Source organism: Chinchilla lanigera, unplaced genomic scaffold, assembly GCF_000276665.1.
Source record: "Chinchilla lanigera isolate Chin_1 unplaced genomic scaffold, ChiLan1.0 scaffold00073, whole genome shotgun sequence".
In the NCBI taxonomy this organism is placed as follows: Eukaryota; Metazoa; Chordata; class Mammalia; order Rodentia; family Chinchillidae; genus Chinchilla; species Chinchilla lanigera.
Genome location: NW_004955474.1, coordinates 11,321,039 through 11,336,182, shown reverse-complemented (window position 1 = coordinate 11,336,182; position 15,144 = coordinate 11,321,039). Strand labels below are relative to the sequence as shown.

At 37.1% G+C, this 15,144-nt stretch overlaps 1 protein-coding gene across 1 annotated transcript in view; it reads right to left on the bottom strand.

The window, feature by feature from the left end:
* Window positions 1-4,200: 4,200 nt before the first annotated feature.
* Window positions 4,201-15,144, bottom strand: part of Plscr4 (phospholipid scramblase 4) — a gene marked incomplete at its 3' end in the record, with an annotated part of 32,593 nt that continues 21,649 nt past the window's right edge. Inside the window, 6 exon segments of the mRNA XM_005401439.2 lie at window positions 4,201-5,000; window positions 5,684-5,842; window positions 7,568-7,729; window positions 10,142-10,368; window positions 11,475-11,517; window positions 12,018-12,253. Coding sequence (XP_005401496.1) covers window positions 4,947-5,000; window positions 5,684-5,842; window positions 7,568-7,729; window positions 10,142-10,368; window positions 11,475-11,517; window positions 12,018-12,253 — 881 coding nt within the window.

Below are 15,144 nucleotides of genomic sequence, written 5' to 3'. Positions count from 1 at the left end.
GAAAAGGGAGAGAGAGAGAGAGAGAGAGAGAGAGAGAGAGAGAGAGAGAGAGAGAGAGAGAGAGAGATCCCTTTTCTCTAAACAATGGAATTGACATTTGGCTCATGATATAGTTGTGAGAACTCAGTAATAAGCATTTTTCAAACAAAAAGTGTGTACTTGCTTCATTCAATCGTTACTTAGCATTGTGGTGCAGTCATCTACTGTCTCATCCCTGCTGAGGGATAGAGGACTGTGTATTCATTCCTATCTCCTTGAACACTAGCACCGTGTCATGGACATAGTAGAACTTCATTCATTTATTCAGTGCCTACTCACTGAGCATGCTGAATGAACTAGACACTGTCCTGGGCTTATGTCTTGCTGCAATAAACAGGCGATCCCTGCTCTGCTTGCTGAAACTTGCTAAGCTGATCTTTCCCATTGCATTCATGCATTTAGCTTGCAGGCATGGTTATAAAATTCATCTTACCTCCACCAGTGCCAAAAAGTTTCCTTGGCAATGACATGATCATTCTGCCTTACCTATTTTATGAAGTATGACAGGAATACATTATACAGCACCTGAAACCGCAAACTGTGCCTGTGATGTGGACTCTTGTGAAGGTACCAACACCCCATTGGCAAGTGTCCATTGTAGTTCTTTTTTTTTTTTTTTTTTTGTCTTTTTGAGATGGGGTCTCGCTATGCAGTTCAGACTGGCCTTGAGCTCACTTTGTAGCCCAGGCTGGTCTCAAATTGCAACGATCCTCCTGCCTCAGCCTCCCGAGTGCTGGGATTACAGGTGTGTGCCACCATGCCCAGCATTCCATTATAATTGTTAACAGTGTGTGTTTTGTGCGCCCTTCAAAGTATTAATTATCTAATTTTTCATCTTTGTATCTCCCTCTGCCTTTTGGAAATGCTTGATTTATAGGTTCTCAGTTAAGTGATTATTGATAGAATAAAATAATGGAAAGGATGGTAAACATTTGCACTGGCTACTAAATATTTCAAAAATATATACTTCATTTATTCATTTAGCAAATACTAAGCAAATGCCCACCAGTGTATTATTAGCCATGTTAAGTATTATATAGCATATATTGCTGCCTCACATTGGCTACATTTGGATGTATCATTTTGCTTTTCTATTTTCCAGCACTTAAAATTTAAAAAGCCTAAGGGCAAATAGGAAACACATTGAGAAGTTACGGGAAAAGGTCCACTTAAACATGTGCTATCACTAGCCTCCCAGCTGAATTTGACATTAGTTTATTAAATCCATTCCCAATGGTTTTCCAAAGTTGCATCTTTCAATACAAATTAAATCCATGTTCATAGCAGCGCAATTTGTAATTGCTAAATTGTGGAAGCAACCCAAATGCCCATGCACTGACTGAGGAATGGATAAAAAAATTGTGGTACTTTTATATAATGGAATATTACTCAGCTATAAAGAAAGGTAAACTCGAGGCTTTTACAGGTGAATGGTCACAACTCGAGACCATACTCATAAGTGAAATAAACCAGACTTCTGTGTGTAAGCAGCGTATTGTCTCACTAGTGTAAGAACCTGAAAGAGTGAATAAAAGTTAGGAGGTATGATCGACATTGTGAAATGAAAGGAAAATGCTCAAAAGTAAAGAGCAACTGGGATGAGGGAAAAGAGAAAAGAAAGAAGGGGAAACTGTATGTATGTATATACAGGATAGCTAACATAATTGTACTACTGTCTTCTATTGCTGTACAGAAAGGAACATTGATGTAATACTTCAACTCAGTTTAATGATTACTTATTTGATCAATCTTGCATGTCTCTATTTGTTTTCCTGAGAAACCACTTTGAAGATATCAATATGTAATACAACAACCATTGTTAGTTTCCTACCACTTTGTCTGTAACTCTGTATTGTGTGTTGTTCTTATGCTATTTTGTAAATGGATGTCTGTTGATATGTTTTCCTTCTATTTTTAAAATAAATTTTAAAAATAAAAATTAAATTAAATCTTGAACATAGGGGTAAAAGGGCTGAGAAGGAGCCAGCTTCCCCCCAGCAGCAATACTCAATGCCTTGGAATCACTGTTTATTTTGTTTTGGAGTTTAACATCTAGTTGGCTGGAAATCCAGCTATTAATATTCTGGTAACTTACTTTGTTGTACAGTGCCTGGAAAGTCTGGTCATTAAGAAAAGTGTTTCAACCCATTTTTCTGAATGTTTGCATAAAATTCATATATGTTACTTAGAAAATTTCAAGAAATAAGAATTTGAAGCAATTTCAAGTTGTGTTCCATTTCTGTGGGTGTTCCAAAAGTGGGTCACTACCCATTGAAGTGTTTAAAAGCAGAACGTGAGGCTGGGGATATAGTTCAATGGCACAAGCACCTGCCTGGCAAGCGTGAGGTCCCAAATTCAATTCCCGGTACCAATAAATAAATAAATAAATAAATAAATAAATAAATAAATAAAAGCAGGACATTGTGGCATATGCCTGCAATCCCAGCACTCCAGAAACTGAGTTGGAAGTATTACCTCAAATTTGAGGCCAGCCTGAACTACAAAGCAAGACACTGTCTCAAAAAAAAAAGAAGAAAAAAGGGTTTAAAATGTAAATACTAACATAGTTACAAATCTTAACAGCTTTCCTGTATAATATAATAATATTAAAATTATAGTTAATGGATCTTAGATAACTGTATTTAGCACTTATAAATAACTTGTTATATAAGAGTTCTAGGTATTACTATGCAGTGTTATGGTAATGAGTTTATTAGTATTAAATTTCTTTAAGAAAGCAAGGACCTTAAATAAAGCTAATAACGAGTAAGAAATTATTTCAGAAGTACCTTTGGAAAAAATATTAAAACTCCAAAAATAAGAGTATTTTATTATTAACCATACTACATTTATTTAAAAGCCAGGACACATGAAAAAAATGCGAACACACAAATTTTGAAGAACAGCTTCTGTTTATCAGTTAACTTGGTCAATATTACACAATGAAATACCATTTAAAATATAGAAATCATTTTGTGAATTCAGTCACCAAATATGGCAAATAGTATTATTTCTACATAAAAAAGTTGTAACCATAAGAGACATATTAATATCACAAAAACATTAAACAGAATTTTAAAATGTTCTGTCTTTCTTATACTATTAGTATTAAGCAAGTCTTCAAATACAGGACTATAAGCAAATAAAAATAGAAAGTTTAGAAACTTTCACAATCCCAAATTTTCTATATAAAATGGCAAAAAATCCCTATAGGAAATACATCTTTCTGATTAAGATTACATTTTCAAATATAAGGCATTTATTGCAAAGAGCAGCAGCTTTTACATTGTTTAAAAGAAGCTAGTAGCAGCATGTAAAAATAATATTACAAATAACTAAATAAAACAATTTGTATCATAAAAAGATTAGTATAATTTAAAAAGGAAGCACCTTTCTTTCATTTCAAAAAGACCTGTGGACTAAGGCTCCTATCTCAGAATAACCCCCTTAAGAACACTCAGGTTTTTAAAAATGTAATGAGTTGTAGAAGAATACACTCCAATCTAATTACTAACTGTGTTTAAAGAACACAGGCTACATCTACATAAGAAGCTAAAGTGCAATAGGGGCAGTTAAAGTGCGTTCACTTATACACTATGTTTTAAATGCGTTAATACAAGCAAGCACAGCTGATACTCTAACGCTGTTGATCTCACATACTTCTCAGTGATAAACTAGATCACACAGTAGCATGTTTGCTGGGGCTTATTATTTCCTTTTCTAACGTGTAAACAAAGAGCAGCTAAGCAGTGTCATAATTTGTAGCTATGCTAAGACACATTTCAAACTGAGAAACAGTTCAATTTCGTGCCTGTAGAACAGCCTGGTGGGCACCAGGAATTGTGAAGGAAAAAAATATAGAACAAAACAATTGACTATAGGAAGTCAGGCATTTGGGTAAATATATTCCATATGTGACCAGTAAAGGTGAATGTATTGTGTGTAAATGTATTATATATAAATATATTAAACGGAAGGTTCTTATAGGGGCATTGATGTCCCTAAGATGCTGAGATCTCAAATGGTTGCAGCTCTGGTTGGCTATCTTCCTGACAGTCTGATTTCTGCCTTTGTATATAAGCAGCTGTTGCTTATCCATGCCACACAATGAGGAAATCTGAGTGCAAAATTAAAATATTGTGATAAAAATATATATGTTTTGGGCTGGGGATACAGCTCAGCGGCACAAGAGCCTGCCTGGCAAGCGTGAGGTCCCAACTTCGATTCCCAGTACCAAAAAAAAAAAAGTATACATGTTTTATTTGTAATAAAGTGAGATTTTCCATCGAAACTTTTACAAAATGTGTAAAATTCTGAAATATGTGCACAAGAAGGGTTTTCTTATATAATAAAACATAATATTTCTCTCGACTTTTGATTCTAAATGCAAAAATTCTTTCTTTTCACCTGGAATCAAGCTTGTCTTCTATCACAGGACATGCGGGTATAGAATAGTGGTGGGAAAGGACTACAGATAAAAGCTATGTTGTTCTGTCCAAACAGTAAGCCTTCATTTCACTACCCATTAATGTGAGAACTCTGGGGTTACTTTTTCCCTTATCTCATGTTTGAAGTATTTCAAAGCTAATTTTGTATATGTTTACTTGGTTAACGGGTCTTGGTTTCTCAAAATGAAGCCCTAATCTACCAAGTAGACAGATAATCCATCGAAACGTATGTCTGCTTGTGGTCTTCCACTCAAACTTCAGTCTGTCTGTCAAAGGTAAGCAACAACCCCCCAAATAATCTGAAAAGTAGCGAAATATACCTGCCAAAAGTGAGGGCTGGCTCTGCGCCTCCTGCAACATTTTCTAAAATATTTTTGTTATCGCAATTGATGATCTTGGGCTTGCTTTGGTGGCACATACACTAAAATTGGAATGTAATTGATCATTTTATGTGCTCCTCTATCTTCTTGATGAATGCTGTGGTGTTGGAGAGCTTTCAAAATACATGAAGTCCTGAAATTGGAAAATAAATTCTATGTAGATAGACCGTCAGATACATATGATACGTTCAATATTACTCTTTATATATCCCCAGGAGAATTTCTTATTCTAGTGAAAATAAATAAATGTCATATGTGAAATCTTTATGAAGATGACAGTGGTATGCGTAATTACAAATCTGGAGACGTGGAGCAGACAAGAAGCTTTGCCTCTTGAGTAGTGATTAATAAAATGTCACCATTAAAAGAAAGGAGAAAACTGCTAACCCTAAGGCTGGAACACACTAAGGACTACAATGACAAAAAGGCAGTAAGGCAGGAGGAAAGTGATTGCAGGTGTAGCGTTATTTTATTTCACTAGAAATCACAGGACAGGTATTTTTAAGTAATGAGAATGACAAATACGATGAGCCGATGGCAGTTTTATCTATCAGATGCCTAACAGATTATAACTACTCTCCTGGCTATTTTAATCAGGCAATACTTAACACAGCTAACCCTGAAAAATGTACGTGTTTTCATCTCCATTTTATACATGAGCACACTGAGGCTCACATGTCTTAAACATTTGGAGAAATGTGTGTCTAGACAGATTACAACTGGCTGGTTTCAGAACTTCATCCCGTCTTATGATAGCATACTGCATCTCATCGGAAAGAGTGCTTCTCTTAGGATAATTCAAAAACCAAGGCTTACGATAAGGAAACAAGCTCCAAGAATCATGGCTTTCATCTTCACATCCAGGTCCAGTGGGAAGTGAATGTCAAAGTGGTCAGCATTTCCCATTGTGGACAGCAAACCGTCCCACTTCCTGATAATACTGCCAATGTCGGATGCGCCATTCAGGGATTGGACCTACAATGACAAGCATGTGATTTTACCATAGAAAGTACTAAAGGACATTGTTTTAAAGTTCCACTTAGAAGCAGCATAAATACAAGGTAGAAAAAGAACATAGTAATTGCCTAATTTCAAAGGAGCAAATCATGAGCACGAAGGACCGAGTATCTTGAAACTGGTTAGTAACTGAGCTGTGCTATATCTTAGCAATTCTCAGGCTAGTGCACTTTCCTCATCTTCAAATGATGTATTAAGGGGACCTTGTCAGAGAAGATGGCCCTTGAAGTGATTATTAATTCTTCATATAGCAAAGGATGAGAAATGGAGAACAGAAGGAAGTCACCGCCAATCTAGGTGTGGTAGTTAAGGCTTAAAAAAGAAAAGATTTAATACAGGACACATAATTTATAGGATTGTTGTATAATATTCACACAAAGAGTCAAAAACAAAACAGAGTTTGGGAGATCTGCCCACACACTAGCAACTCCAAGAATCCAGCGGAGGACCTGGTCCCCACAGCAATGTCCTCCATGCATCCAGCTGGAGTCCCAGAGCCCACAACAATATCTCATGCACGTCTGTATCAAGGATCTGCACTGGGAAGGCCCAAAGGTCAGTGCTGGAAGCTAGAAAGTCTGTGCCAGCAGGATAAAGGCTCTGTGCCCCCAGGCTGAGAGAGCTGCACTGGAGCTAGGAAATGACGCTCAAGGTAAGGACGAGAGCTCCCCTGAGAACTACAGCCATCCTCAGTGACAGGAAGGCCCCAAGCTCCTTTGATGATAACGGCTGAGTTCATATCAGGAAAGCCAGCATGATAAGCTTCTCCAGGAGACTCAACAGCACACCATCTTCTCCTCTGATTCTCCTTTTATGCTGCTAGCATCAATGCTCGGGAGAGCCTTCCACACCTAGAACTATGCTGATTGAGCTCAGCTGGGTGTTACGAGTTGAACATTCGTTAACCCATTACACTAGGGAAACCTATCAGCAGAAGTAGGGATGCATGGTACTGTACGCTACACATCATTCAATCTTCTGTGGGACAGATCCACCCTGTTACCATACAGCAGAATGGAAAAGCCTTCTGCTTGTAAAAGGGGGATCCTGGCACTCCTCACGGATGTCATAGGAAATATACACAAAAAAGCAATTGCAAGCAAGTGCTCTTTAACAAAAGCAGGAAATATTTCTAGGAATTTCATTTGTCAGATGTGTATATTAACAAGCAATCACTCTGTAGTCCTTCTGATGAGACAAAAAGATTTTCTTCCAGAGAAAATATTACAGTATAACTTATTATGAATTTTATTCATATTATCAGTGTTATCCTATTTTTTGAGATGCAGATCCACTTCTGTCATGTAAATACCCAATTTTTACTTTATATGTTCTGTGATAGCTTTGGCAGTTGCACAGAATCTATATGCTCATCCTGGAAAGTGTTCAAGTAAGTACAACCAAAAATACAGTAAATTGATCAGGTCAGGTTACTGCCTCTAAAAAATTTTAATGTTTTGAGTGTTCCTTTATGTCTATCATAAGCACTGAAATAAAAAGAAAAAGTAGCCCACATTTTGAAAAATGTGGAAGAATCCACTAATAGTGACTTAAAAATTAATTGGTATCTACTGATTAATTAACTCTTCATACTACTTTATTAATTCACGTAAAATTACCTAAGCCTTGATCATTCGGTGGTCTCTCAGGAAAAAATAGTAGAAACATGTGCACAATGTTTACCTCAAAAACAGAGTCTGACCCACAGCCATAGGTTGAGCAAGGTCCGCGCACTCTCATCATACTCTCTCTCTTCTCGTTTTGGATACTATAGACCGCTCTGCACAGGTTCCAGTGTTCTGCCACAAAGCCAATGGTGACCCCAGGAGGACACTGCACCTCCAGCTGTGAGGAAGGTAGTGACAGAGTAAGGAGTCACACTCTTACATATATATAATCACACAGGGACACAACCAAGATGTGTGTTTATAAATTCGAGGTCTAAGGAAACCAATGATGGGAGAAGAGTCTCCCATCTTACCTGGAGCACCCTCAGGTTTGTACTTAGCAAGCAGCCTTGAGGGCTGGGATCATGTTTCCTTTTGGGGCAAAGAGTGGCTTAATAACTGCTTGCTTCAGATGCCCACTTTTGGACTGGGTCTTTAAATTTGGAGTGTGTGATTTTTGGGGGTTCTTTATATATTCTAGGTATTAGTCCTTCATCTGAGGAATGAATAGCTGATAAAAAGTTTTTACCATTCTGTGATTCTGCTGGAATGAATAGACACTTTTCAGATGAAGAGGTACAAAGAGCAAATAAATGTGTGAAAAAATGTTCAACATCAGGGGTCACTCAAGAAATGGAAATTAAAATGACAGTGAGATTCCATCTCACTCTAGAAAGAGTGTCTACCATCAGGAAATGAAACAAATGCTGGTGATGCAAGGGAACAGGGGAAGGAACCCTTCTCCACTGCTGGTGGGAGTGTAAACTGGTACAACCACTATGGAAATTAGTATGGTGATTTCTCAAAAATGCTAAAAGTAGAGGTTCCATTGACCCAGCTATTCTTCTTCTAAGTATCTTCCTGAAAGAGTTAAAAGCGTCATACCATAGCGATTTACGCACATCCATGTTTAGAGCAGCGAGGTTCCTAACAGCTAAATCTTGGAAACAGCCCAGGTGCCCATCAGTGGGTGAATGGATAAAGCAAGTGTGGTTTCTATATACAGTGGAGGATAACTCTGCCGTAGAGAAGGATAAACTTGAGACATTTTTAGGTAAATGGACGCACCTCAAGAGGATAATTTTAAATGAAATAAACTGGACACACATGATTAAATACTGCATTGTTTCTCTTGTGTCAGAAACCCAAAGGGTAAATAAGGACCAAAATGGTGGAAGAAAATTCACATGGAAAAGGAAACAGGTGCGGGAGAAGGAAGGGAATAGGTATTGAAGAAAGAATGGCAGGAAAACAGCAGAAACAAATTTTTATAAATGGAGAGGGAAAGGATTGAAGAGAGGGGAATGAGGAAGGAAAGGTTTAAGATACATTATGTACAGATACAAATTCCCTGTATGAATGTGGTCATTACATATGTCAAAAATGTACAAATAAAATTATTTTTAAAATAACCACTTTCTATAAGATTGACAATGGTGCAAGCTCAGTGGTTTTAGCTGTATGTACAATATCACCTGCATACACAGCACCTCTGAGTCAACCCTGGGAACCTGGGGACAAAAGGGACCTTCACAAAAATAGTCATGCTCATTTTGCCTGCACTGGTTTATCAATGTTCTTTGTCTCTGATCTTGGAGTCCCATGTCTTCTGACACAATCCATGAAACGGAAATAGGCTAACTTCTTAGACAATGAACCAGGTAAAATCAGATTTCAGAAATGACAATACAACAACAAAAAAAAAGGAAAAGAAGCTTGCTTCTTGAAAATTGAATATAGTATTTATGAATGAAATTGAATATAGTATTTATGAATGAAAATTGAATATAGTATCCCCCTTCATCCATTGGGGATAAGACCTCCAGCAGACGCATGGAAGTGCAGATAGTCTTAAATCATATATACTATATTTTCTATATATATGGAAGTTTAGTTTATAAATTAGGCATAGAAGAGATTAGTGACAATCAGTAATAAAATAGGACAGTTGTAACAGTACGATAGAATAAAAGTTATATGAGTGTTTTCTTTCTCATCTGCCACAGCTTTAGCCACTATGCAGTCAAGATGTTCATATATGTAAATTCACACCCATACACAAACATACAAATTTGATAGTTTCCTAGAACCCACATCTCATATACATTTAAACCTATGAGATTAAAAAAAAATCATGGTTAAAAAAAAAAAAAAATCATGGTATTTATTGTACCTTTTGGATTTTATTCAGTCTCACAAGTTCTCACACCAAAGAGACAATATGGTGACTACACATGTGGGTCTGATTTATTTCATTTATGAGTATGGTCTCTAGTTGCAACCATTTACCTATAAAAGCCTTGAGTTTACCTTTTTTATAGCTGAGTAATACTCCACTGCAATTACTGTCCAAACAACCTTAATTTGTGCTTGAATCACTAAGTATCACTTAAGGTGCATAAGCCCACAAGAAAAACATCCTTCTGGAGTTCTCTTTAGTGAAATGATTTGGCTTCCTCCCTCCTCTCTATCTCCTTCCATTTGATTGGCGGAGCCAGTGAAATCCCTCCTCGAGTAATTCTGGGAGAAGCACGACCATGCATGAAGGGTTGGATCAGGAAGAAACAGGACTAGACTTCCGTTTTCTGACCTCTTGCCTGGCTGAGGGGCAGCAGAAGCAGCAGCAGGTGCATCGGAAAGGTCTCTGCATTGTCATGATCTCGCGGCCTGTGCAGTCAGTGACCCGGAGCACGAAGGGCCTTAGCGTACGGTAAGCATTTCTGGTGAAGTCATCTGTGTCTTCAGTTACCACATAAACCATCTGGTCTATGTTATTTTTAATATCATATCTGTTGTTAGTTTCAAAACTTGTCATCACTAAAAGATAAAACGACAGAAACTTCTTAAATTAGAACCAGTTAAAAGGGGCCTCAAGGATTCCCTGTTTAAAGAAGAGTATCTGAGTACTTCTTAAGGCTTAAAGCAAAATAGGCTTTTAAAAATTTAAGGTGCAATATATGCCAATGATTAGAATGCCCAGAAAAATTCACAGGACTTACAAGTAGTAACTAATTTGGGAAACTGAGGATATTTTCTAAGATGACTATGATTTTGATAGCTTTCCCACATAAAAAGTTAAAAAAAATATTCTTGGTGAAAGGCGAAAAATCTGAATTGAGAAATCTTCAATTATAAAACCACTTAAATGCAATTACACACCAAAGCATAAGGTGAAATAACAAGGATCATGACTAACAGTAAAAAAGAAAAGCCAAGAAGCATCAAAGTCCAATGTGGCCAGGCGTGGTGGCACATGCCTGTAATTCCAGCACTCGGGAGGCTGAGGCAGGAGGATCGCTGCGAGTTCAAGACCAGCCTGGACTACAAAGTGAGCTCAAGGCTGGCCTGTGCTGTGCAGCAAGACCCTGTCTCAAAAAGACAAAAAAGAAAAAAAAAGTCCAATGTGGTAGCCAAGTGAGAAAGTGCAGAGGTAGTACTGATAAGGTCAGGGTTCCTGTATGGGTGAACTTGGAGCAGGCATCATTGCTACTGTTATCCTTTCTCCTGAAGTCCAAAGGAAGGGCAGTAGACTACAATTCAGCAAATTTGGACTTATTTCTAGCTCCACTACTAATTGGCCGATCATAATGTTCCTGGCTAATTCATTTAATTGCTGTTCTCCTGATTTTACTCATCTATGATGGGTGAATACGGATGACTCAGAATGGGTAAATGGTAGGGTGGGTTGACCCGATAAAGTGAAAGACTTCCCAGATCTAAGAGCTTATGCGTATATGGTGTAGAGATAAATAACATTATACAAAACGGTTGGCTTTATTGCTTTCTTGAAGACAGGCTAATAGAATATACCCTTATCTCTTTGAACCACTAAAACCTCATCAATACAAAGAAGGAACCAGATACTAGGTAATACAAATTTCCACCCGACAAGAATACTTCTGAACACAACAGTTTCTACATACGTTCCAGAGGCTCAAAATGCTGAAGAACATGTATGTTGTCCAACTGTAGGGATAGAACAAAAGCAATTAGAACATGGAAAAGAAATCAAATCTAATGAATATAAAAAGAGAAACTGATAATCAACCAATGTGTCAATCAATACCAAAATAACCTTTTAAAAATTGAATAGAATAAAAAAATCAATAGAAATTAGCTTATCTACCTCATATCAGATGGATATTAGCAGAGCTGTCCAGACAAGAAAAATACTATCTTCCAGTTTGTCTTTAAAATACAAAGAACTGGTGGATATATCAAAGAACATCTGTTTGCTGCAGCGAATAGTATTTTAAAAGTCAATCTGATTTCTTTCTGAAGGCCATATTTATTCCATTAAAAACACCCCTGCCCCCACCGTTCCCTCTTCACATTGCTACGGTCTCATAAACTAGACTTGTCATCACTGATGCACCCTGATTCATTCTACCCAGACTTTTGCCTTTTCTTGGTAGAGCCCTAAGGTCCTACTTCATAAGAAAACAATTTGGATTTGTGTGGAGTACCTGGGCTAAGTATTCCAGACCAGGAGGGCAGCTCAGCATAGGAGTTGGCCCTGGCATCCATGTTACTGGAGCAAGCTGATTTGAAGCAGGATATTTTCCAGGCTGATATTGGATAGGACGGTTACTACCAATTGGCTGGTATAAGGGGAAGGTAGTGGGCTGCTGTGGACTGTAGTATCCCATAGGCAAGCCTCCTGGGTATCCTGTAGGTGGAGGGACAGCTGGCCCAGGGGGTCCTGTGTTCCAAAAGAAACGCAAGTGTTACACGAAGATGAAATGGATCATGCAACATGTTCTTAACAACAACAAACTGTTTCATTTTTTTGTTGCTTTCTTGAGGCAGGGTCTCGTTATGTAACCCAGGCTGGCCTCATTTTCACGGGGATCCTCTTGCCTCAGCCTCCTCGGTGCCAGAATTACTGGCATGCATCACCACTACCAGCTCTAGTTGTGCCATAGTTTGAGTATGTACCATTTACAACAACGAACTGAGGGGATGTGTTTATATATCAAATTATTTAATCCTCTTAAATCATAATTATCCACATTTCAGAGATGAAGAAATAAGGTTTGAAAAATATTAAGTAACACATAGCTTTTCAATGCATTAAATTCCTCCTTATGAGATAATACACTTACTTTATTAGGTTATAGTAAGATTAGTGCAATGCCCACCACATGATTACCACTATAAATTTTTACTATGTTTATTGTTGTTATTGCTTAAAGTAACAAATATAGTGAGGTCTACTTCACAGGGGTGCTTTTAATGACCTCAGTGGGCTGCCTTGGATTCACTCTCTGAATTTTATTCTTTATGTCTAAATCTCAGACTGTTTCTCTACTCTGATACTTCTCAGATTGTTTCCTTTTTCTTCTATTTTCTTTTTCTCTTTCTCCCTTTCTCCCTTTCTTTCTCTTTCTTTTCTTTTCTTTTTTCTTTCTTCCTCTTTCTTTCTTGCTTTCTCTCTGTTTCTTTTCTCTCTCTCTCTCTCTCTCTCTCTTTCTCTCTCTCTCTCTCTCTCTCTCTCTCTCTCTCTCTCTCTCTCTCTTTCTCTCTTTCTTTTCCTTTCCTTTGTTTCTCTTTCTTCTGTGACAAGATGCCATTATACAGCCCAGTCTGACTTCAAAGGACTAGGTAGGTAGCTTCGTATAATAGCCCTGGATTCAATCCCCAGTACCATAGAGGGGGAAAAAAAATTCAGTCTATAGTCATTATGCTCCCACCATTTCTCTTCATTCTGTTCAATCAGATCTCTCATAAATTTTGTACCTGTCACAGCAAGTAAGTCAACAAACCTAGATTCCCATAAAGATATGCAACATTTTATGTCTGAAGGATACTCATAAAAATGAATTACCATACAATAACTGTATGTGATCTTAGGATTTTCTTTTACCAAAGACCCCTTAGGATAAATAGTGATAATACTGCATTTCACAATGATTATTTCTAAGTTCAAGGAATTTCTCACACATGGATATGCAAATGCCCACATTGCTAAGATGTACTACTAATGATCAAGATGTTAACAATTATTAATAATTTGTTATTTTTATTGTGCTGTTCAGACATTTACAATTAAGTTTCTGCAGGTAACTGAGTTCTAAGTGTTACACCTAGTATTTTATAGACTTAAATGAAATCCAGGGAATGTCAGAACTGTAAGCAACCAGAAAACCCTTTTCTCTCAAATTTCAAGAAGTCGGAGACAAGCAAAGAAATGTCTTCCTCCTCCAATGGAGATTTACAAAAGGAAAATCTTGTGTCAAGTCTTGTGGTTGAAAAGAAAAGGAAATTAATTCAAGATATTTCATGTTAAGATTTCAATATTTATTTTAGCTGAGATGAAATAAAATCAACTCTGTTAAGATTAAATAAAATCAACCTTGTATCAGCAGGGAATCCTATGGGAGACCTGACCTACAACATCTGCTGAAGCCTTCGTGGATGTATATGATAGGAATCCAAAAAACTGGACCTATATGGTTTATATTTTCAAAAATGTATGTTTAAATTTACTACTTTTGAATTTATGAAACAAATAATTTCAACATATTGTTTCATAGACTGTGGCTAATAATATATGCTACAAAATAATCTGGGGTTTTTGGGTCCTATTCCTACTGATTAAAAATGTCTAAGGCAATATTTAAGAAGGCAAACATCTCATTTTATTTATTCTTCTTTTAAATGTGCAATTCAGTGATATTAGTATACACTCAGGGTTGAATAACCGTCACCATTATCTAAATCGAGAAGTTTCATTATTGTTGAAAGAATACCCTTAGCCACTGGCACCCATGCCCTCTTCTTCCTCTCCCACACCAGGAAATCCAGGTCCCTACAAACTTGATGCTGGACATTTCATACACATGAAATCAACAGTGTGCAACCTTTGCTTCTGGTACCTTTCACAAGCATGTTTTCAAGTTTCATCCGTGTTGTAGAATGTATCAATACTTTCCTACTTTTATGGCTGAGCAACATTCTATTGTGTTGGTATATCTCATTATTTCTATCCTTTAATTCAGCTGATTTTCACTTTTCATAATTACAAATAAGACTGCTGTGACCATCCATGTTTTTCGGTTTTGATGTGGACATACATTTTCAATTCTCTCTTTAGGATTGAAACAGGTTGGACATTTGGTACCTCCATGGTTAACTTTTTGAGACACTTGTTTTCCAGAGTGTCTCCATCATTTTCCACTCCCACTTGCTGTCTATGAGAGTTCCACTCTCTCCACACCCTCGTTTTTATTTTGGTCATCTTAGTGGGTGTGAGGTGGTACTTTTTTGTGATTTTGATGTACATTTTACTGACAACTAATGATGCTGGGCATTTTTTTTTTATGTACTCACTGCCCATTTATATCCTTGGGAGAAATATCTATTCAAATTCTTTGCCTACTTTAAAATGGGATAATTTGCCTTTTTATTGCATTGAAAATGTTCTTTGTTCAAGATAAAAGTCGCTTGCCAGCTAAATGATTTTCAAGTATTTTCTGTCATTGTGTAGGTTGTCTTTTTTTTCTGTCTTGATAATGTCCTTCGATGCACAAAAGTAATGGATTTTTATAAAGCTCAATTTATCTATTTTTCCCCTTTGGTTGTTTGTGCTTT